The sequence below is a fragment of the Aotus nancymaae genome, unplaced genomic scaffold (genome assembly GCF_030222135.1).
Source record: "Aotus nancymaae isolate 86718 unplaced genomic scaffold, 86718_ANA_hifiasm-v0.15.2.pri h1tg000099l, whole genome shotgun sequence".
NCBI classification, from domain to species: Eukaryota; Metazoa; Chordata; class Mammalia; order Primates; family Aotidae; genus Aotus; species Aotus nancymaae.
The window spans coordinates 8031024-8052800 of NW_026988514.1; the positions used below are offsets into that span (position 1 = coordinate 8031024).

Here is a 21777-nt window from a genome sequence, read left to right on the forward strand (position 1 = left end):
GTTACACTTTCCAACAGCTCCACGGGGGAGGGCTTGAGAAGTGGACCCATTTTTGAGACCTGAGGCAGGAGCAGGGCCCACTGGCACCCACACCCCTGCAAAGCTGGCTGAATTAGAAAAGTGTACCCTGTATTCCACTCTGACCCCAGGGTCCGCTGACATTGCAGGGAGGCACAGGATAAATGGGCAGAAAGGCAGTTGTCTCTGATGAGTCTTCTATATGTCAGCGTCCTGTATCCCCATTTTCAGATGACAAAAGTGAAGTCCAGGATCAGTCTGCAGTGTGAAGCACAGCTGTGCTCTCTCCCTTGACTCAACACATCCGATCTCTTTTCTGAGCCTCTGGGTGCCACAGTGTGGGCTGGAAGATAGAGCCACCACAGTGGCAGCCTCTTGTGTACATGGTCTCAGAGCCACAGGGGCAATGCTCTTGGCTGTGTTGTCTCTCTGTGGTTGAACTTTACTTAGCTCCTGAGCCCTGTACCACTCAGTACTTACACTGGCTCTTATCTCTTCAAGCCACTTCTGGTTTAATGCTCAGTTCAGACTTCTCCCATCCACCTTTCCCGGCATCCCCCAGGAGAAGAGTCCAGCTTCTGAGGGCTCTCACGCATCATCTTGCTCTTGGGAGAAACAGCTCACCTTGGGTTGTTTGTGGCCTCCATGCCATACAGCAAGCTGCAGACTGGCGCCAACAGCGCAGGGGAGAGGTGTGATGCATGGAAGGGGTGATTCTGGACCGAGGGGAGCAAGGGGTACTTTCAGAGGAGTGGCTTTGACAGATAAGTAAGCACTTTCCATGGGGAAGAGGGAAAGGCATTGCAGCAAAGAGATTAGCAGCATGTGCAGAAGCCCCCAGGCGTGTGTGCTGCATGGCTCGAAGTGGCTCGCAAGTCCCAGTCTGGCCTGTGTGGGACTGTGCAGCGTAGCTCCTCCTTCACAGCCAGCCTTCTCTGCTCCCATCTCCCGATCTCCAGTGATGCCCTCAGGACCCGTCACTGAGGTCATTAGGATTCTTCTGATTGCAGATGACAGTTACTGAGCTCAGAAAAGAGTAAGAAAAAAGAAGGCATTTCCTTACTGAGGTGACTCAAAAGTCCAGGGAGAAGTGCCTTGGTGACAGCTGGATTTAGAGGCTTCAAAGCTTCTTTAAGATTTGGTCTGGGCTCAACCTTCTTCTGCGGGGTCTTCAGTCTGCAGGCTTCCCGCAGTGGGCAAACTCAGGCCTCCCTTGGTCCCATAGCCTCAGCTCCAGAAGGCATTCTTGCTTCTCACTTTTCTCCGAGGCCCTGAGTTGGGTCTCACTGGTCTGAATTGGATCATCTGCCCCTCCTGTCGACCAATCACAGTTGACAGGAAGAAGAAACATGCTAATTGGTCAGGCAGGGTTCACACATTTCCCAGGAGCCAGCCCTGTGGGAGTCACGTGAGCGCCTCCCAGTGTTGGGAGTCACGTGAGCGCCTCCCAGTGTGCTCAGCTCCCCACTTCACCCACGGCCCCTAGGAAAGTGATGGCGTGCTTGCTTGTGGAAGGGTAGCTGCTGCCTGCACCTCACTCTGTGCACACACTTTTTCTGGGGACTTGCCCAGCCGTGTTCTGTGTGCAATGGGGTCACTGAGCTGGGAGAGGTGTGGTGTCTCATCCAAGGCCACTGGCTGAGCAATGGGTAGCAGAATAGGGACTCAGGTCGCCTGGTTCCAAATATCCTTCCCTCCCACCCACCCTGGTGTCATAGTGAGGTTTCAGATCCCCACAGAGAGGCTTGAAGGCAGAGCAAGCCCTTTCCCCAGTGAATAGGGTCAGCTGGGCATCTGGCTGTGGGCGTCTAGGTGCTCAGAGGAAAACTGAGGTGCTGATCAGAGGAGGAAGGCAGGCCATGCAGCCGTGTCCACACTGCACCCTGTTCCCACTTCTTCCAGCTTGGGAGACTGAGGCTTGGGGGAAGGCTCTGAGCTTCGCCTGTGACACTCTTATCTTTTCTTCAGTTAAATCTTGTCTCTTTGGTCACTCTGTGAGCTCCTTCATGGGGAACTAGGGTCTCTGGTTGCTCTTTGATTTCTCCTAGGCACTGGGGCCCTCTGGAACACCCTATAGCCTCTCTATTTACATGTGTGAGCCCTGTTAGACTAAGGAAGTCTGTCCTAGACATTCAAAGCCACTTCCTCTAGCTGAGACTGTTGGAATTCGTGAGATCTAAAGTTAGGAGCCATTCTGAAATATTTAAGTCTCAACATGACTATGGCCAGGCATCATTGACAAACACTTAGGGCAGCCTCTCCCTATTTTTAGTTCAAATACTTATAGAACAGCATCTAGTGCACGCACGCCTACGGGCCCACAACTGGAAATCCCACAGCCTGATTCTGCCCAAATAAGGGTGGCAAAGAGTGCCAGTCCCCCATCAAGGGTGGACCCAACGGGTGGACAATGGAGAGAGGCCTGAATGCCAGAGATAGGCTCTCAGCAGGTCAGATTCCAAGTGAGACGGGGCAAGGCTAGGCCGTGCCTTCAGCTCTCTCCAAAATAGCTCATCTCAACTTGTGTAGAGCAGCCCTGCCATCTTCCTCCCCAAGAATTGGGGTTGCTGCCCTCTCATGTTTCTGGGGGGCCATCAGACAGAGGGCCATCTACTCTTCCAGGGGACTCCTTGCTGTTGGGAAAGTCACTTACAGAGCAATCTGTGTACTGCAGGCCTGAGGTGGGAATGACTAGAGTGAGGGGGCTGGAGCCCACTATTTTGTCAGGGAGGTACAGGGTACCAGGTCCAAATGGGGCATCAGGGAGAAAGCAGAAACTCTAGAATCAAAAGCCCATAAAGTGCCCCTGTGCAAGGCAGAAAAAGCTCCTATGGTCAGGGGCTGATCTGACCACACATGGAAACTATGCAGGTAGAGGCTGCGGAAAGCCCCCGCATCTCAGCAGGCCTTCTGGAGGCAGCCCTCTGCCCTCTGCCCTCTGCTCTCTGCAGCAGCAAGGGCTGTGTAATCCGTGGTAGCAGTCAGATGGAGTCAAGTCAGATTTGGCCAGAACTGTGCCTACTACGGCTTCAGCAAATCTACAGGTTAGAAGGGTGCCTACCCCACACAGCCCCACCTCACCTCCCTAGGACTCTCCTGTGGGTGCCAAGCTCGCTGCTCCTTCCTGCATGAGATCCTGGAGAATTCCCGCAGAGAAAGTGCAGTGCAGCTCCTGCTGGTACTCACTGGCTTCCTCCTGGGGTCTCCCACAGATCTAAATGCAGCTGGAGCACTCCGGAGAGCTCTGGTTGTGATGTCTAAGCAGGCCTGCTAGGGCCAGCCGTCCTCCAGCTACTTTGCAGAGCCAGGGGACATCAGCCAGTCCTGGAGGCTTGCAGGAGGTCTATGGCCCAGGGGGGCCTCCCCAGCTCATGACCCCAGCAGGAGGCAGGGGCAGGGCTGGCCAGGCTGCTGTGCTGAGCACAGACCCTTACCCAAGGGCTTGTGAGTGCATGGAGTCAGAGCTCCAAGCACAGGAGGGCTGCATGGAGGGATGTCCCTCCCTGAGGAGGGGAAAGGCTGCCGCCGAGTGGCCATGGGGCTGGCTCACAGGAAGGGCTGGGCCCTTGCCTGTTTGAGTGCACAGCTTGGTTCGCCGCCCACGTTGGTCTCCCTGCAAGTGGGTCAGGGTGGTGGTGGAGTTGGAGTGGTGGTGGGAATTTACTCAGTCCTGAAGTCAGACCCGAGGGAGGAGAGCCTCTTTGGGGCCAGGGATTAGGGGAAGCCTCACAGCTTGGAGGGGACACAGGGTGGGAAATAGAGGATGGTGTCTAAGGAGCTGGCCTCTGTGAGGGGCTGAGCTGAGCCTCAGCCAGGGGTCCCAGCCATGGAGAGGGGCAGAAGGAGCTGAGGGTTCAGGACAACACATTTGAGGGTGAAGTCAATGAGGAAGAATGCAGGCCATTCTGGTGAGAATGGAGACTGTGATGCTGCTGGGGAGACCAAGGTCAGGGCTGGGGACTTTTGACCTTAGGACTTTCTCCTCTTCCTTTCTCTTCCCTCCCAGTGAAGGTCTGAGTGGCTCAGGCACAGCCTGAGTGTGTCTCTTGAGTGTCTCTGTGTGTACCTCTGTCTTTCTCACCTTTCTAACCTGTGTCTTTCCTTCTTCTCTGCTCAGATATCATCTCAGGCTAGTATGAAGTTTCCATGTTGATGCTGCAGGTGGGAGCAATGCCCACAAAGGGAGGACTGGAGGGGCAACCAAGCAACATGCTAGCATGGCAGGGGGAGGGCCTGGGGTAAGGCTGGAGCTCAGGGGCCAGGCCTCACCCGCTGAGGCCCTTCCCTCCCCTGTCTGCCTGCCTTCTGCCCAGTAAAGGCAGAGAGAGGTCAGAGATGTCGAGAAAGGGTCCCATCCCAGGAAAGGGTGAGGACGTAGCACACACAGCTCTGAGTTGGGGGCATCAGTCTGGAAATATGCTGCCACCCACAGCCTTCCATCCGATATGTGCCTTTGCCCCATGTCCAGAGCGATGCTCAGCCGAGCTGGAGCAGCAGGACTGATTTAATGAAACAGCGAGACAATGGAATGAAGCTGACTGGGGCTTCAGAGAGCAGACAAAATCAGGGTCATCTTGTGCATGGTGGTGTCTGTGTGTCTGTGTGTGTGAGTGGATGTGTTCACATGGGGCTTGTGATCTGTGGGAAAGAAAGAAGAGGAATCATTGAATTTCTAAAAATAGCTATAATTAGAGCAAAGCTGGGAACTTTTGCTTTAGAACAAGCCTGGGGAAGCTTTACTAGTCTACAAAGTTAGGCTCCTGGAAAAATTCTGAACTCTAGTGGGACGATCCCTCTCCTCACGAAACACACACAGAGCAAAGCTGTCCCTGCAGAGCTCCAACCTACCACGCCACTCTGGGCATCACTGAGGATGGTCAGCAGGCAGGGTTGGGTGGACGATGTCTGTGCTGTGATGCCTCCTCCGTCATACCATCTGGTCTTTCCCACTGAAGTCACTTACTTCCCTTTGTGAGAAACAGGAGTGGTGGGACCCTCTCCTGCCTTCATCTGGAAGTGTGAACATGAGACTCAGGCTTGGATCTCACCAGCTGCCTGTCCCCAGCCCGAGCCCATGCAGCCCCGGGTCTTGATGGTTTTGATGGTGTTGCATCTGTCAGTTCCTGGGATTCACATTTGCGTCTGCAGGCCTTCCTGGGCTCTCAGTGCACACCTGTCACCTCTCACTTCTCTTGGCCCTTGGGCACATTAGCAAGGCCTCAACACCTCCTGTTTTTCATTTTTTGAATGGCAGTAATAACCATACTTATCTCACAGAGTTGTTGCTGTGAATATTAAATATATTAATGCCAGCATCACACTCAATGTCTACCTCAAAGTAAATGGCCAATGAATGGGCACCTTTCTCTTCAAGGCCCACACATCTGGATTGCTCTTCTAGGGCCCTGTTTATGACCAGTGTCTCCTGTCTTAAGGTTTCAAGGCCTGGCTAGAAGAGTGAGGGACCCTTACAGCCTGCTCTCTTCCCACTCTTCCTTCCTTCCTTCCCTCCACCCTCCCTCCCTCCCTCCTCCCTCCCTCCTTCCTTCCTTCCCTCCACCCTCCCTCCCTCCCTCCTTCCTTCCTTCCCTCCACCCTCCCTCCCTCCCTCCTCCCTCCCTCCTTCCCTCCTTCCTTCCTTCCTTCCTTCCTTCCTTCCTTCCTTCCGTCCTTATCTATTAATGCCTCCTGTGGGCTGAGCACTGCGTTGAATGCTGGATGCTGTACCATGCAGCCCAGGCTGAGACCAGCCAGAAGACACACTGATGTGCTAATATCTGAGAAGCTTTCAGGGTGGTGTCTGGCACACAGTAGTGCTATGTGAATGTTGTTGCATATCGACATGGTCAGTTACGGCGGGCAAGCACTGCAGCTGTGGAGCACACTGGGGTCAGCTTACCCAGGCCTGGGGAGTCAGGGAGGAAGTGGCATGGAGTCAAGACCAGGTAAGGGAGGAGGGGAAGAAGGGGCCAGGCAGAGGGTGTGGCCCCGAGGCAGGAAATGCCCTGGCTGTGTGGGGAACTAGAAGCACCAAAGTCCTGCTGGATTAAGCAGGGCTGTGGGAGGCGCAGGGGAGCCTGTGGAGCAGGCTTGGGTCAGAGTGCTGGTCTTGGAAACTGTGCTGAGCAGCTGGCTGAACTTCATTCGATGCAGATGCATTCCTGGTCTGGGTTTTGAGGGGGCTCTGATGTCTCAGCAAGGCTCCAGGATGCTCCATGGCAATTGGGAGCCCACTTCTATGCTCCTGGGGGGTACCTGGGGGAGGCTTTCCCAGGCCTGTGAGACTGGGTGGCTGGGGCCACAGCACGCTCTATTCTAACCAGGCTATGGGGCTTCTTTCTTGGCAGACGTAGGAGGAGCTCAAGTGCTGGCAACGGGCAAGCCCCCTGGGCCTGAAATCGGTAGGTGGCTACCCATGCTATCCTGCACACAGGGTCGGGGCAGGAAGGAGTCCCCAGACACACAGGCAGAGGGCTGCTCTGCCGGAATTGGTTCCCTGCTGTCAGCACAGGAAAAGGGGCACCCTCACCTCCAGACTCCTCGAGGTGCTGACAGCTTTATCCTGGGGACAAAGTCTTGCCTTAGATTTGTCCATGCAGGAGATGTGAGACCTCAGGGCCACAGATGTGTGGCTCCAGCACCCACAGAGCCCTGTCCTGCAGCTGTGGACCCTGAGAGCAGGCTCTGCCGGGCTCACAGCCCTCTTTGGTGCCTCCCTCCACCTGCGAGCTTCCAGCCTCTCTGCCCTTTAAGTGCCTCACATGCCAGCCAGGCACAGTCTGCATGCCTCACACTCTGAGAAGACTCTGGGAGCCCATGACTCCAGGTCAACCCAGCCTCTCCCATCATGAGCTCCTTCCCTGTCCTCCCCAGCTGACTGCAGGCTCCTCAAAGGCCAGACAGGCCTCATCCATTCTCCTGCAGTGCTCACCACAGAGCAGGCAATTAACACACACCCAGTAGATGAGTGGATGAATTAACTAAGGGATCAGTGAGGAAGGGCTGGGAGGCAGCCAGAGAAGTGAGCTATTTACCATCTGGGGTGGGGGTAGCTGGGTGAATTTTAGGGAGCCTTGAAAGGTGGGAGCAATTTCCATAGCTGAAGGAACCAGGGATGGTGCCTCGGAAGGAGGGGATGGGGTGCAGGCAGAGGCTGGGAGCAAAGGGGCTCACGGGACAGTGGAAGGTGAGACTGGCCTCTGCTGGTGGGAGGTGGTGTGTTACGGGCCACATGCATGCTTTAGACCTCATCTGGAATGTAGAGGGAACTGCAGGTGACTGAAGCCTGTACTCAATTCCTCCCCGTGTTTCAGATTTCAAGTATGCCCTCATCGGGACTGCCGTGGGCATCGCCATATCTGCTGGCTTCCTGGCCCTGAAGATCTGCATGATCAGAAGGCACTTGTTTGACGACGACTCTTCCGACCTGAGAAGCCCACCTGGGGGCCTCAGTGGTGAGGGATGCGGTGCTCAGGCCTGGCTCTGCTCCACCCAGCAAGGCACCCAGGGCCACTCCCTGATGCTGGCTACAGCAAGAACTAACCCATAAGGGCAGAGCCCAACAGGCTGAAAAGGAAGGCAGTGACGTCTCCGTGTCTCCGTCTCTCTCACTATCTCTTTGCTTCTGTTTCTCTTTCTTCTGTCTCTCTATTTGTGCTCCTTTTTCTGTCTCTATATCTCTATCTCTGTCTTTCTCTGTCTCTTTCCCTCTGTACTTTTCTCTATCTCTCTGTCTCTCTATTTGTGTTCCTTTTCTGTCTCTCTATCCCTGTCTCTCTGTCTCTTTCCCTCTGTTCTTTTCCTTTCAGTTACTCTTGGTATTCCTGAGCATCACGTTTCCCGGTGAAACGTGGAAGAGGAACTGAAATTGGTGTCACACAGAAATTTCTGTTCTCTTATCCAAATGATATGATCAGATGAACCCAGTCCCAGGAGGCAACGAAGTCAGTCCTAAATGTGGGTGAGAGGTGGGAGGTTCTGTTGACAATGCCTGTGTGGGTCAAGATGCATTTTTTTTTCATAAATTGGGAAAGTCCTTCTCAGAACAGTACTGAGTAGCTCCTCAGATAGAAAGCAAGCTGGCTGACATACACCGTGGCACAGCCCTCCGCATCCTTGGCACCTGAAATGCAGTATTGATTTGCATCCCTTCTCTCAGGGTGTCACCCCCAAACTCATCCTCTGTTGTATTAGACAGCTCAGTGCAATGACAGCATAGTTTTCCATGGGATGCTTCTGGGGAGGACAGAACCCCACTGTCTTTCTGGAAGATGTGATTATGATCTGTGAGGATAAGCAGAAGGGGCCGGTCTGAGCCAGGAGAGGAGGAAGCTTCCCAAAATGCTGGTGTGTGCATCACCTGAGGGGCTTAATAGGTCATGGGAGTTTGCTTATCCTTTTGTATCCCTACAAATAAGGGGAGGGAACAGCCTCTTCACCACACAGCAGCCAGGCCCCAGATCTCTTACCTGTGAATAAGAGGACCTGGGAGGGGGAGGTGAAGGATCTAGGGAACGCTCTACACCTCTCCTCACAGGACCTCCTTCCTAATACTCGGCTTTCTCTGTTTAGACACCGACCCGCTAAAGAAGAGAGCCCCAAGGTAAGGCCATTGCCCACACAGTCAGGGAGGGCATCGTGTTCTCTCCTGTCTTGGTCATGCCACTCCCTTGCCTGTCATCCCCAGCTTCTCTGCACTCTGGCATGCTTTCTAGGTGACTAGAATGCACCCCACGGCCCCCTCCTTCCACTTTCTCCTCCTCTAGACCAGTGGGAAGGTGCCACAAGAGTGAGGGGGCGATCGTCAAAGGGAGTAGGGCTCGCCTCCGCACACCCTGGATTAGGTCCTGCCCCACTCCAACTCGGACTCCTTCAGTGCATACCCCACCACTCAGAATGAGGTCTCTAGCCCCTGTCACTTGGGAAGCCACACGTGGTTTGTCCCAGGTTTCCTGGCTTCTCTGCTGGCATCCAGGTACCCTGCTTTTCTGTGCAGAGCCCATGTCCTCAGGGCCCGTCCTGCCGAGGGACCTTTGCACTTGCTGTTTTCTGTCACTGGAATGCTCTTTGCCAGAAAGCTGCAAGCCTCACCCCTCAGTTCCTTCAGATCGCCTCTTCAGTGTCACCACTGCATCGTAGAGAGCCTATTTAAAGTACAAAGTCCCCTCTACCCCAGCCACCATTCTCTTCTCTTTGCCCGGCTTTAGTTTTCTTTATATTTCCTTGCACTAGTTGATGCTATATGATATATTGATTTGTCTATTTTGTAAGAGTTTCTTTCTAAAATGTAAGCTCTGGGAGGGTAGGGTCTTCCTTTTCACCCCTGTAACCCAGCACTTAGCACAGTGCCAGGGGCAAAGTCGGTACTTGCATATGTGCTGAATGAGTGAATAAATAAATGGGCATGAGGCCATGGGCTAGGTGCTGGGGGTCAAAGAGAAAGAAGCAGGACAATCTCCCATCTACAAGGGAGATAAGCAGGTCTCAGGTGATGGCCTCACACTTGGGGTGGTGGGGGTCCTGGGAGGGCTATGGTAGGCTGAACGTGTGTTGCCTTGTGTCTTGGGGGTGCAGAGGGCTGCATAGCCACTGGGAGGTGCAGGGGAGCCTCGGGTTACATGCTGAAGGACTAAGAGAAGCTCATGAAGGCAGAGGGAACCCTAGTATATGTAGGCATCATGGGTAAAACCTGCAGCTGAAAAACATGCCGTGTGGCAGAAGCAAGTGTTTCACGTGACCATGTGGAAGGAAGGGCTGGAGAGTTAAGTAGTTTCTACACACAGACGATCAGAAGGGCTTGTGCTAAGCAAAGGAGTCTGAAATCTGTCCTGAAACTTCTGGTCACCTACTGATGGATTCTAAGCAGAGGTGGGATAGAGTATTTCTTGTTGTGTGGTAGCATGGAGGAGACCCAGCTGCAGCCAGGAAGGAGTGCTGAAAGTCCAGATAGAGACTCGGGCCTGTTGCAAAGCCCTACAGGAGTAAGTCCAGGTAGAGGCAATGGAGAAAATGAAAGATGGGAACAAAGTTAAGGAGGAGCTGGCCCAGGGACCTAGGGTGAGGGACTGGGACAGCCACTGGAGGAGAGAAAAGAATCTAGAACAGCTCAGAGTTTTCTCTGAGCTGCTGCCCTTTGGGAATTTGGTGGGGGAGCAATTTTGGGCAACAGGCTGGGTGAGATGCTATTCTTTTGAACATGGTGAGCCTGAGGTTTCTGGATACTTCCACGTAGAGATGTCTAGTAAGTGACTGGCATTTAGGACAGAGGTCTGGGCTGACACAGGGATAGTGGCTTTTAGAAAGTACCCAGAGCCCAGTCTCACCCTCTGGTTCTTCCATGGGACCTGGGACTGGGTAACTTCCAAGTAGTGTCTGTTGGAGGAATGGATGGATTAATGGCTGCATGAGGGGTAGACGCATGGCGCATTGTGGCTGTGGGTCAGGACTCATCACCACTGAAGTCACGTCCTTGGAATGAGCTGGATATGGACTTTCTTAGTTCCCCTTTTTTTTTTTTTGAGGATTTCTCCTCCTTCAGATATTCTAGTTTTCAGCAGTAGCTTCTGACTGTGAAGCATTAGAGCATGTTTCATCAACCCTGTCTCCCAGCATTCCGTCTCTCCTTCTGTTTCTGACTCTTACTCTCCTTCTCTCTGTCCCCTCCCATGTTATCACCCCGCCCCAAGCATGTTGTCACTCCAATGGGCCCTGGGCTAGAGAAGACAGGGTATAGTTAGGGTGACCTTATAACTTATCATCCAAGACAGGGCTTTGTGAGAGTGAGAAGAGGCTCTGCAAAAGTTGCACCAGGATGATGGACAAGAGCCTGGACCGTCCTTGGGAAACAGGGATGTGTGGTCAACCTAGGTTGAGAGGGCCTGTGAAGTCTCTAGGCCCTGGTGGCCACACAGACTCCTCTTGCTGGCCATGTCACATCCTCTGCACCCAGGGCAGGTAACCAGCTTTAGGGGGCTTTTGGAAATGTGTGGTGGAATTGGGGATATTTCAGGTTGAGGAACTAAAGATGCCACATGTCCCATCTCTCTCTCTCTCTTTCCCCCACCACTCTCCTCTCTCTCTCTCTCTCTCTCACACACACACACATACACACATATACTCACACACACAGACCCACGTTGGCTGAAGTTGTCACATTCTTTTCTATAGAAGAAACATGCTGAACAGCTCCCAATGCCACCAATCCACTGATGTGGGAGAGTGGAGTTCCATGCTGGTCAGCTCTTCATGCCCCTCCTCCCACCCCCAGTCCTAAGAGGCCTTCACCCTGGGGCAGCTCTGTCTTCTTCTAGCCCTAGGAGGATTGGCACAAACACAGGTTCTCCCGAGTATACAGCTGCAGCGCCTGGCCAGGAGGGTGTCCCGGTCCCCGCTGACTCAAGGGCAGCACTCAGATGGCTGGGGGTTGAATGCTGAGTCAGCCTCTCCCACCGTAGAATCAGAGTGGACTGACCATTATCAGGATTTTCACACAGGGCTCTTGGAGGACATGAGGAGGCCATGGATTGAGTCTGGAAGGGTGAGAAGGATTGACTCCCTAGAACCTTTGTTGCCTTTGTGGGTCTAGGTAGCGTCTGTGGTGAGGAGTGCAGGAGGAGCCTATTTTTAATGGATGGGCTATGTTGGCCACGGTGAAGACCTGGGCACTACGTGGCCTCAGAGGCTCTCTGCTGGGTTCTTAGGTACCCAGGCAGAGGACACAGACTGCTGTGACCAGCTCAGGCCCTGTGGTCAGGAATCTTGAAACACGTGGAGTTTCTAGTACCAGACCTCACCACAGGGAGGGCCCTAAAGTGCTGGAGCTCTAGTCAGCACAGGGATGCTACCTTGACTATCCAAACTGCGGGCACACATTGAGGGTTTAAAGCACTTTGCTTTGCAAATTGGCAGACCTTGGAGCTGACCATGCTTCAGGGACATCTTAGCCATGGCTTTCACATAGAATAAAATTTCATAAAGCCTGATCCTTAATCCTGGTGTGTGTGTGCATATGTGTGTGTGTGTGTGCATGTAGTGCCTGTGTATATGTGTATGTATGTCCATGTGGTCATTCATGATGGACTCTGACACACATGGGAAGATGCTGCTGTGAGCAATACAACAAAGCCCATTTGAAAGCACTGCTGAATGAACAGTCGCTGTGCTTTTTATGTTCTTATGTGTGGTCATCTAAGAGGAGCATCTCTGCTATATGTGTTTTTTGGAAGTTCTGGGTTATTTTGAGCCATCAGGGCTATAGAAGGCATTTTCCATAATCCAGGAAAGATGACTTCAATAGTTATTCAACAATAAACTTTCTGAAAGCAAAGTTCTTGAAAAAACATGAAGGGATGCTGGAGGAAACAGGTGGGTGAGGAAGGCAAGAAATAAAGGCCAGGCGAGAGGGGGGCTGGGAGGCAATGGCTGGATGGGAGTTTATACCCCTGGTAATTAATGCATTGCCCTCACCACGTGTAGGGAGCTGTTCTTGGCAAGTATCATAACAGAGCTCCTCTGCAAATAGAGGGACTTTCAGATAGGAGAGGCAGGATTCAAGTTTCCAAAACTAACACTAGATGGAGTCAGGCTGAGTCATAAGAAAGTTAGACCCCAAAGAGCAAGCTAATGACAAGCCACTCTCCAGCAACAAGCTTTGCATCGCTTTCTGTCGTCTAAGACTTAGGCAATGAACATATTTTTATCTTGTTTTGCAGGCGAAACCACAATTTCTCCAAAAGGTGAGTCATAAGAGTGATCACTTGTACTAAAAGGAGGACAGGCAGGTGCTGCTCCATGGGGCTGCATGGGTTTTCAGCATGACCTCTCCCTCACCCTGGTCACGCGGGATGGGCAGGGATGGCCGTGGCCAGGAGCCCTCATGCCAGAACAGCTGTGAGACCAGGAATCAGCATCACCTTGGGACATGGCGGTACTTGGCAAGATTTAAACTGAAGCTGTGGGGCATTTGCCCAGGTAGAGCTGAGAAAATGGGATTTTAATAGGGTAAACTTTTTTCATTCTCCAAGACCTATCCTTTTATAGTGACCAATCTAATAACTAGCCAATTTAGTTCATTTGATGAAAAATTCCCAAACATCTCTTCATGCCATCATGCTAGGTTTGGCTGGGTATTTGCATCTCAGTGCTGCTTTGGGGTCTCAGAATGGACAAAGCCCTCAAGTGGAGGGCTGGTCCACAGGAAGGCACAGGATCTCAGAACCCTGATTGAATGAGCCTGTGAATGAAGATTCCTAGGAATGAAGGCATCTTCACCAGGATTTTGAGGATCGTTATTTCACAATCCACATTCCCCAGCTTGGTTTTTCCTCACTTCATACCCCGTGCATGTGGTGAACCCACTGAGAATTTGCTCCCTGTCTGACCAGCTCAGGATGGTAATACAGGCCTGGGATGGTCTCTTGACCTCTCTCTCATGCTCCTGCTTTTTGAAGAATTTTCAAATCCAAAGAAAATTTGAAAGAACCCGACAATCACCCTTCACTAACATGGTGCCCTCTTTGCTTTATCTCTGTGTACGTAAGACTTTTTTGGATGATCTACTTGCTAATTAGTGTAGATATCATGATACATCACCCCTGAATACAGCACCATTATGTCTCCTATTGTGCATAATCACAATACAATGACCACTCCTAAGAAAATTAATGCTAATTTAAAATCATCTGTTATACAGTCCATGTTTAAATTTCTCTGGTTATTTCCGAAGTATCTTTTATTGCTGTATTTTTTACTGTGCTATTTTACAATCCAGAAAAGGAGTTGTTTTTGTTTTTGTCTTTTCTTTGAGTCTCTTTCAGTGCTGAACAGCCCCTCTGTCTTTTATCCTTATGGCTTGTTGACTGAGAAGTCCCTCAGCCTGTTGTCTTAGACAGCGTCCCATTTTCTAGATTTGCCTGATTGTTTCCTCTGGAGTAGATTCAGATGGAAGTTTTTGGTCGGGAATATCATGAAATGATATTGTGTATCTTTCGTCGTATGGCATCTCTACTGGCGATGCTTCCTTTGCTTGGTTAAGGGAGTGACCACTAGATTTCTGCATTTGTAGAGATTAGAATTTTCCCCTCTGAGATGCGTGAATAATACGAGGGGTGGCATTTTGACACTATGTGAATATCCCAACCCCCAACAATTCCTCACCTAATGATTTTATATCTATTCATGATCCTGCTTGAAGCAGTCATTGCCATTGGTGATTACAAAATATTGACTTTCTAATTCCAGCATTTCATCTATATTTAATAGCTGACATTTATCTAGAAGAAAGCCTTTTTATTCTCTTTCTTCTTGTCCTTTTTGTTGAAGATTATTACTGTGGATTTCAATGCATTTTAATCCATTACCATCATGATTCTTTCTGATGCTCAAATTGTCTCAAATTTGGCCAGTGCAAGTCACTTCTTGGTGGCTCCTGTGCCCTTTTGACAGAACCCCATTAATCTTTGAGCACATGCTGAACTTCTGACACAACACAATACCTCAGGCTCACCTTGTCCTGCTCCCAAGGGTAGCACAAGGGTCTAATTTTCCCAAGGGTCCCTGTTTCTCTCTCTTTCTCTCATTTTATTTTAATTTTTACTATGGAATAATTTTTAGAAACCAAGATCGGGGCACAATGTGTACTCAGGGCTACTGAGGTGTCATTGCTTCTACGCCCTTTCAATGGACAGTCAGGAAATATGTATTTTAATTACAAACTCAATATCATAAGATTTTTCGTAAGCTTTCCCTTTTCCATATGTCTAGATTGCCTTCTCCAAAGTAAAAACCCAGCTTTCAATCACATAATAGTTTTACTCATTTTCTGTATTCTATAATGCACACAAAATACTTCCAGAAATTAGAGCACTGTACAGCTATAGACCTGCTCGATAAACTTGCACATTTCTTTGCAGTGGCTTTTGCCCTTAGAATTTAGCCTTCTAGGGGTTTATAGCCAGCATATTGTGTTCAAATGGAATTAATTATATTCTCTGTGTGGTTATGCTATCAACTGGGTAGTCAGAAACACTTGTTTTAGTGTGTATTCTATTTTACTGTTTCCTGTTTTAATCTTTTTAAATTTTAACATATATAGTTTTGTTTACACCGTTTATCTCTGAATCTCATGTTATGTACACGATTCAGAGATAAACTGTGTGAACAGATAAACTCAGAGAAGTCTTTCTCCTGTAACTGTCCATTCCACCCTGTTCCTACCTACTACTTTGAAGTTGCTATTTTCGATAGTTTCTGTTTTGTTTTTTATGTGTTACTTTTATAGAAATTATTTAATGAAAAATAATTTTATATAGAAAATATATATGCACATATATATACATCTATATGTAAACATTTTCTAATTTTATTTTAAAATTTTAAATTTAAAATATAAACATTTTCTAATTTTGTTTTAATTTAAAATTTTAAAATAAAATTAGAAAATGTTTACATATACATGTATATATATGTGCTTATATATTTTCTCCAGCACTTGGATGGTTTTATTGTTTACTTAGATGTCTGATCCATTTGGCATTTATTCTAGTGTGTAGTATGAGTTACAGATCCAATTTTGTCTTTTTCCCAAATGGCAACTGAATTATTCTGATACTATTTTTTAAAACCACCCTATTTCCCCAGTGTTTCATTTGCCACTTTTATAATGTTCTAAATTTCTGTATGTACTGGGATATTTCTAGACTTTATTCTCCACTGGTATTTGTGGTTATTCATATGCTGGTGCCACACTCTTACCTAGAGAGGCTTCCTAGTGTGTTCTGCTTTCTGGTAGGGCTGTTTTCCTCCACCCGCACACACGTCGTGCTTCCTTTGCAGTAGACATTCTTGCGATTCTATTCCAGCTATTCTTGAATCAGCTTCAGACTCTTTCTACAGAAATCAAAGTATTTCATGGTGTGGGGGCTGGAGGGGGATCCCAGTGGAGAGTTTTATGATTGCTTTGTGTTTTTGGCTATTGGGTTTTTGTATAGACCAAAGTAAAGAAAATAAAAATAACACACAGAAAAAAAAAAAAGCAAACATCTCGATATTTAAATTGGGGTTACATTACATTTATTTATTGAGTTAAAGATTATTTACTTCTTCACAACAGTAAGTGGCTCTCTATGGAAAAGAGGTAATTTTTTTCATAAAAATTATCTGCTTTTGTGTGTTTCTGTTTTTGTGTGTGTCAGGAGAGTTTTCAGATTTCACTCTTATGAAGTTTTTGCACTTTTTGTTATATTTATTCCTAAGTATTTTGCCTTTGCTGCTTTCAAAATGGAGTTTCCGCCATTATGTCTCCTACCTGGTCATTGATTGTATTTTGATTTTGGGGGATTATGTTAATGTTATAGTGGTTGCCTTGTTGAGTGCTTTTACTATTTATCTGTTTTCTCCTTCGTCCCTTGAGTTTTCACAATATTATGACGTCTGCCAAAACATAGATCTTCTTTCCAAATTCCTATGCCTCTAATTGTTTTCTCCTCTCTGATTGCATTGGCTAAAAACACCAATGTTAAATAATAGTGGAAAAAAGTGTGCATACAACATGCCTTTGCCAGACTTTGATGGGAAATCTACCAGTGGTCCCTGAGAAGTAAGATGCTGTCTCTAGAGCTGAAGCACATATAACTTATCATGTTAATGAGCATTCATCAGTTCCTATTGTACTGAGTTTTAAAAATCAGAAATGTGTGTTGGATTTTGCTAGAGCTTTTGTTTTTAGTATTAGCAGGCATTAATGTATCCTAAACAGATACACCGTGGTGCTGACCAGAATGTATAGGCACTGTCATTATTGGTTTTGCTTTTGTTTTTGTTGTTCTCCTTTTCTCTTTTTTGGTCTGTGTGATTCTTGGAGGATGTGGTCAAAGATTTGGGTTTAGTAGCCACTAAATCATATGGTATGAAACACTCTCTTGCTCTTTCTCTTTATGCCAGCCTAGGGTATCATGCAGCCTAATTCACCTATTAGTTCAGCCAGCAGATGCTACCCCAGATGCTGCTGGCCTTACCTTGTTTTCGCCAGATTGTGCCTGGCTCGCTGGTGGCTGGTGACACATCTATACACAGAGATATTGCTACCTGCCAGAGAACAACTTCGTCTGTGAGGTAGCTCAGCAATGCCCCTTCTTCTGCTCAGGGCAGCCAGGCGTGGGAGGAGGCCGATCTCCTGGGCTGCCTATCCACTCTGCGCATTGGTATCTCAAGTGCAAACCTGGCTAGCTCCAGCCTCTTTAGATCCCTTCCTTATCAACACCTGAAGGGGCCTTTTAATGCAGGGCTTATTAAAGACACTAGGAAGAATGAACCCTCTGCTCAGCCCCCGAGTCTCTAAACTCCATGTTCCTCTGGACTCTCTATCCCTTAAAGGAGAAACAAATCCCCGACAGCATTTGAGACCTTGCTTGGAATCCCTTCCTTCACTTTTCTCACCACTTCCTCTCACCATATCTTGCTTGTTTCCAATGTCTTTCTTGTCTTTAACATTGGTTCTACTGCCATCAAGCTCCATAGCCCTGACCTTGACCCATGTCCTTGGTCCTCAAATATGGGGTAGGCAAATATGGGCTTTCTGTTTTATGTCCTTTGACGTGGCTTGTCCCAAAGATGCTTCACTCTGTCCTGCCTTCCTGATGTTGCTGACTGGTCTCTCATGGAGAGATCTTAGCTGTCAGGAGACTGTGACTGAATATGCACAATGGAAAGTCATAAACAATTTTGCATCATTCAATGTAAATATATATACCATTCTATTATATTCTAGATGTCTATGTGAGACTACAGTGAGGGTGTGAATTTGGTCTCAAAGCATGGAGGTATAAGTGAGGCCCTTAGCAGGGTCTGCATCCTACTTTCAGCCCAAGCTCTATTGTATCAGGATATGGTTTGTTGACCCAGCTTTGTTGTTCTCTTCCATGTTCCTCTTTTTTAGACACTTATGCTGCCCTTCCCTTCCATCAGAGCTGGTACACCAAGTATGGCGAAGTCTCGCCCTTTGTAACAGCTTGTAGTTCAGATGTGAAGGCATTGTTTTCCAGTTCCATTCTCATAGTCTGCCTACCTTGTTCCTTGTAGCATTTGCCCAGATCTGTGCAAATTCATCAACTACAGAAAGTGACATGTTCCCCAAAATATGCCTATTAACCTCAAGGAATGACTTCTCTTTTTGTCATCAAAGTGGATGAGGTTTTGTTTGCCTCGAGTTTGGCAGGCAGAAAACGACTTCCAGGTTGAGCTCTCCCCTTTACCCAGAAGCCACCGGCCTTCAGGTTCTTTTCTGTGTTGCACAAGGAAGTGTCCCACCTTGCAGGTTTTGCTGATGAGCTCTTTTATACCTGTTTAATTGTGTGAGCTGCATAAACACATGCAATAATTAGAGCATAGTTGTTCTGTCAATAAGTCTTCCAGACGGTTCTCTTCCTTTCCAGAGATGCACAGGTGATTGAGCTGTAGATGAGCAGCCGTGAGAAGAGGGGGTCCAGCCCTGTGGACAAGGGCCCACAGTTACCAACTCAGGATGCTCTGCATTTGAACACCCAAGTAATGGTAATAGACTTTCACATGGACTGAATATTGGAGGAAAATAATAGAAGGAATAGAATCTACAGTGCCTCTGTCCTGAAGGAAAATATCACTCCTCTTCCGCAAGAAGTGGACTACACAGAGGGAGGCTTGAACACTTTAGCCTGCAGTAGGAAAAGATGGACACCTCAGACTTCACCCTGTGTTAGAGCTGTTCATGCTTCTACAAGGGCATGGTGTCCATGTTCGTGGAACCTACCACAGAAATGGCTCATGAAAAAGGGAAAGGGACCCAACACACAGCTTCCTATGCACTGCCATCTTATCAACAGTTAGGCAGTACTTTGTTGATTGATTAGTTTCACCTTCTTAGCTGCCAGGAGATCCCTTCTTAAAGATTCAGGAGCCCTGAAACATGGGGTCCCTGGGACAGTCTCCAGCCCTATTGATGAATACTGGCCTCCTGGAGCGGAAATGGCAGGCTGGACTAGCACTGGAGGAAGGGCTTTGGTGTTCATGGGATGGGCCTGCTGCTCTCAGACATTCAAAGGACGGAGCTGAGGAAGGACCAAATGAGAAAGCAGATACTGTGCCTTGTAGAGGGCCATGAATGTAAGTTATTACTGTTCTCCTTATATAATTATTTTGTGGTTATTATTACAATGTGCATGGCTGGTGCGTAAAAGACATGACTGGTCGAGGCTCAGGAAAGCCACGTCATTCTACGATTGCCACCATGCTAAAGCCCCATGAGCATTTCTCTCCCTTGTAATATTAACCCTGTGTTTTGGGGCCACATCACGGAATATTCTTTGCCTTTGCAGTTTCCAGGAATTCTGTTGGACTGGGCTGCCCTCCTCATGTATGATGAAAGATGAGTTATATTTCAGAACAAAGTGCTGTGTTGTCATAATTTGCCTGGACTCCCAGGGCATCTCTTATCCGACTTGATAACGATGCTGTTCATTAGCAGCCTTTGTTAACTGATAACCAAGAGTGGTAACGCGATACTCACAAGCAATTTTCTGTGTGTAAGATAAAATGAACCATCTTGTATGCGATCTGCTAATTGATTTGCTTCCTTTAGCAGCATTTTAATTAAGACATCTGGTTTGTGAATGGCAGAAACACTTGTGACTGAAGGTGAACACTCCTGGACTCTCAGCCATCGTTTTACCTTCTGTACACACAGCAAAACCGTGCTGTTCTCTCCTCAACCCCACCTCATGACATGTTTTCCCAGCACCACCACTGGACTCTGGTTTTGTCTTAGCCCCACACAAGGTTTCCCAGGTGAAGAACAGAGAGATTTATGCTGAAGGCCAGCATCCTCTCCTTGGGTCATAGAGGCTGACATCATCTGGGAGGCAGATGGGCAGGGGGCCCTGACATTGAGGTCTCTCTGGCTTACTCTCCACACCCAAGCCCAATGGCTTCCTTCTGGATGTCCTTCTAGGCGTATTAGAAGCTCTCTGAAGCCTCTCTTGACAGCTTCTCTCCATAAGAACAGCTCCTGGGGACATAGCCTCCAATGGGCAGTAGCTCTTGGAAGTGACTGAAAGGAGTCCTAACAAGCCATTGGGTCTGCTGGTGAGCCTCTTGAGTCAGGGCCATTCCAGCATGACTGCCTCACTCTGTAGTTTGACAATATGCTAGCAGAGGCCAGAGGCTGGACTAAGCCTCATCCTTCCAGCCTTGTAAGTTCTGGGACCCCAGGACACATACAGCTTCCCCCACCACAGCCCACCACAGCATGGAGAACACCATGCCCAAAGGGAAGGGGACAAACACCAGGAGGAAGAGCCATCCTGCATGGGTGAAGCAGGTTGCAGATGGCTGCAGCCAGCTAGGATCTAATGAAGTGGCTGTGGTTTGAAGACTTCAGGACTCAGTACGGGAAGGAGGGGAAGGTGAGATGGGAAAGGGTTATGTGGCAAGGTCAATAAATTAAAAATCATCTATAGAAGTATCAATCTATATATCTGTACATTAAAAGTATATATACAAATATGTGTATATAAAATCTATACAAATTAATACATAAACAAATATGTGTATGTATGGGTGTCCTCCTCTATGTGTGTTAAAAATGCACATATCATGCAATTCTAGTAAATAAATGCAGGTTTGGAGGAATTAATAAAACTTCTTTCTAAGCAGGCAGGGTTCTTAGAGGGAGGCTGAACTGAACACAGCCTGAAGATGTAACCTTTCCATCATCAAAGTTGGGAAACAGCTGAGAGGCAGACAAGCTAGGCGGTTGGGAACAAAAATATCAGTGCTATTGTGACTTTCAAACGAGTCACGGCATGCCAGCATCCCTCTGCAGCTTCTAGAGTTCCCACAGCATCCATGCTGCAGTCCAAGCAGGAAGTGAGAATGGCTCCAGTGGAATGCTGGCAGCAAAGAGGCAGAGAGTGGGGCGGGGCGGAGGGTTGGAGATGAACCTTAGGGGAAGGGATGCCAGGACTTGCTGGTGGATCAACCTGTCAGGGAGGCAGAGGGAGTTCATAACAACCCCACGTTTGGGAGCCATTGGCTAGGATGTGGAGAGCCTTAGAGAGCTCTGCAAATGGGTCTTAGATCTTCTAGGCTATTGTGGAGACAAGGATGAGCTGCATTTGGAGAGAGTGAACCTCACCTTCCTCACCTACAGGTGTTCAAACCTACAAATCAGGGTTAAAATCTCATGTCAACCATTATTCTAGAATGTGCTCTTGGTTTTATGAGAGAAGATGGGGAGAATCAGCTTGGAGGAGTGGTAGGCTCCTTTCCCCTTAGATGGAGTGTGCAGGTGGGCTGCTTAGACAGAGAGAGGCTGCACTGAACAGACACGAAGACGCAGGCAGAAGGGGCAGTGGCCTGTGATAGGAAGTCCATACAGGGCCAAGTCCAGGCTATGACTGATTCTTTTCCTTCTAAGTCATTTGCCATAATCTCAGATTTGTCAGATTAATTAATCATCCTTCAAAGAATATGATTTTTCATGAGTACGTTATCATCAGATGACAAATGAGTGGCACATCTCTCAGGCTGTGTATACAGATGCAGAGAAGTCATTCAGGCCTTGAATGTCCCAGCCCCTTACCAGCATATCCTACACCCCAGTGTTCACGGTCCTGGAATTTTAACGAACTCATGACTGCCCCTTCATTTGTGGCCCAGCTCTGTGCAGTACAGAGCGGTGGTAGAGTACATGAGCTCTGCAACCAAATGCTGCTTTCTGAATTGGACAAA

At 48.5% G+C, this 21777-nt stretch overlaps 1 protein-coding gene across 4 annotated transcripts in view; it reads left to right on the top strand.

Moving 5' to 3' along the window:
- The window catches only part of TMEM273 (transmembrane protein 273), a 58792-nt gene that overhangs the window by 17996 nt on the left and 19019 nt on the right, over positions 1-21777 (top strand). The window contains exons 2-7 of one of the 4 annotated variants that reach the window (XR_001111554.3): positions 6366-6419; positions 7332-7472; positions 8590-8620; positions 12729-12752; positions 18447-19152; positions 19628-20597. Coding sequence is in view for 1 of the 4 variants with exons in the window: in XM_012477489.2 (XP_012332912.1) it covers positions 6366-6419; positions 7332-7472; positions 8590-8620; positions 12729-12752; positions 18447-18471 (275 nt within the window). In the remaining 3 variants the exon portion in view is untranslated. Of the gene's footprint in view, positions 1-6365; positions 6420-7331; positions 7473-8589; positions 8621-12728; positions 12753-18446; positions 20598-21777 lie in introns of those variants that run through there. The other 3 variants (XR_001111553.3, XR_010340053.1, XM_012477489.2) reach the window with 3 other exon arrangements.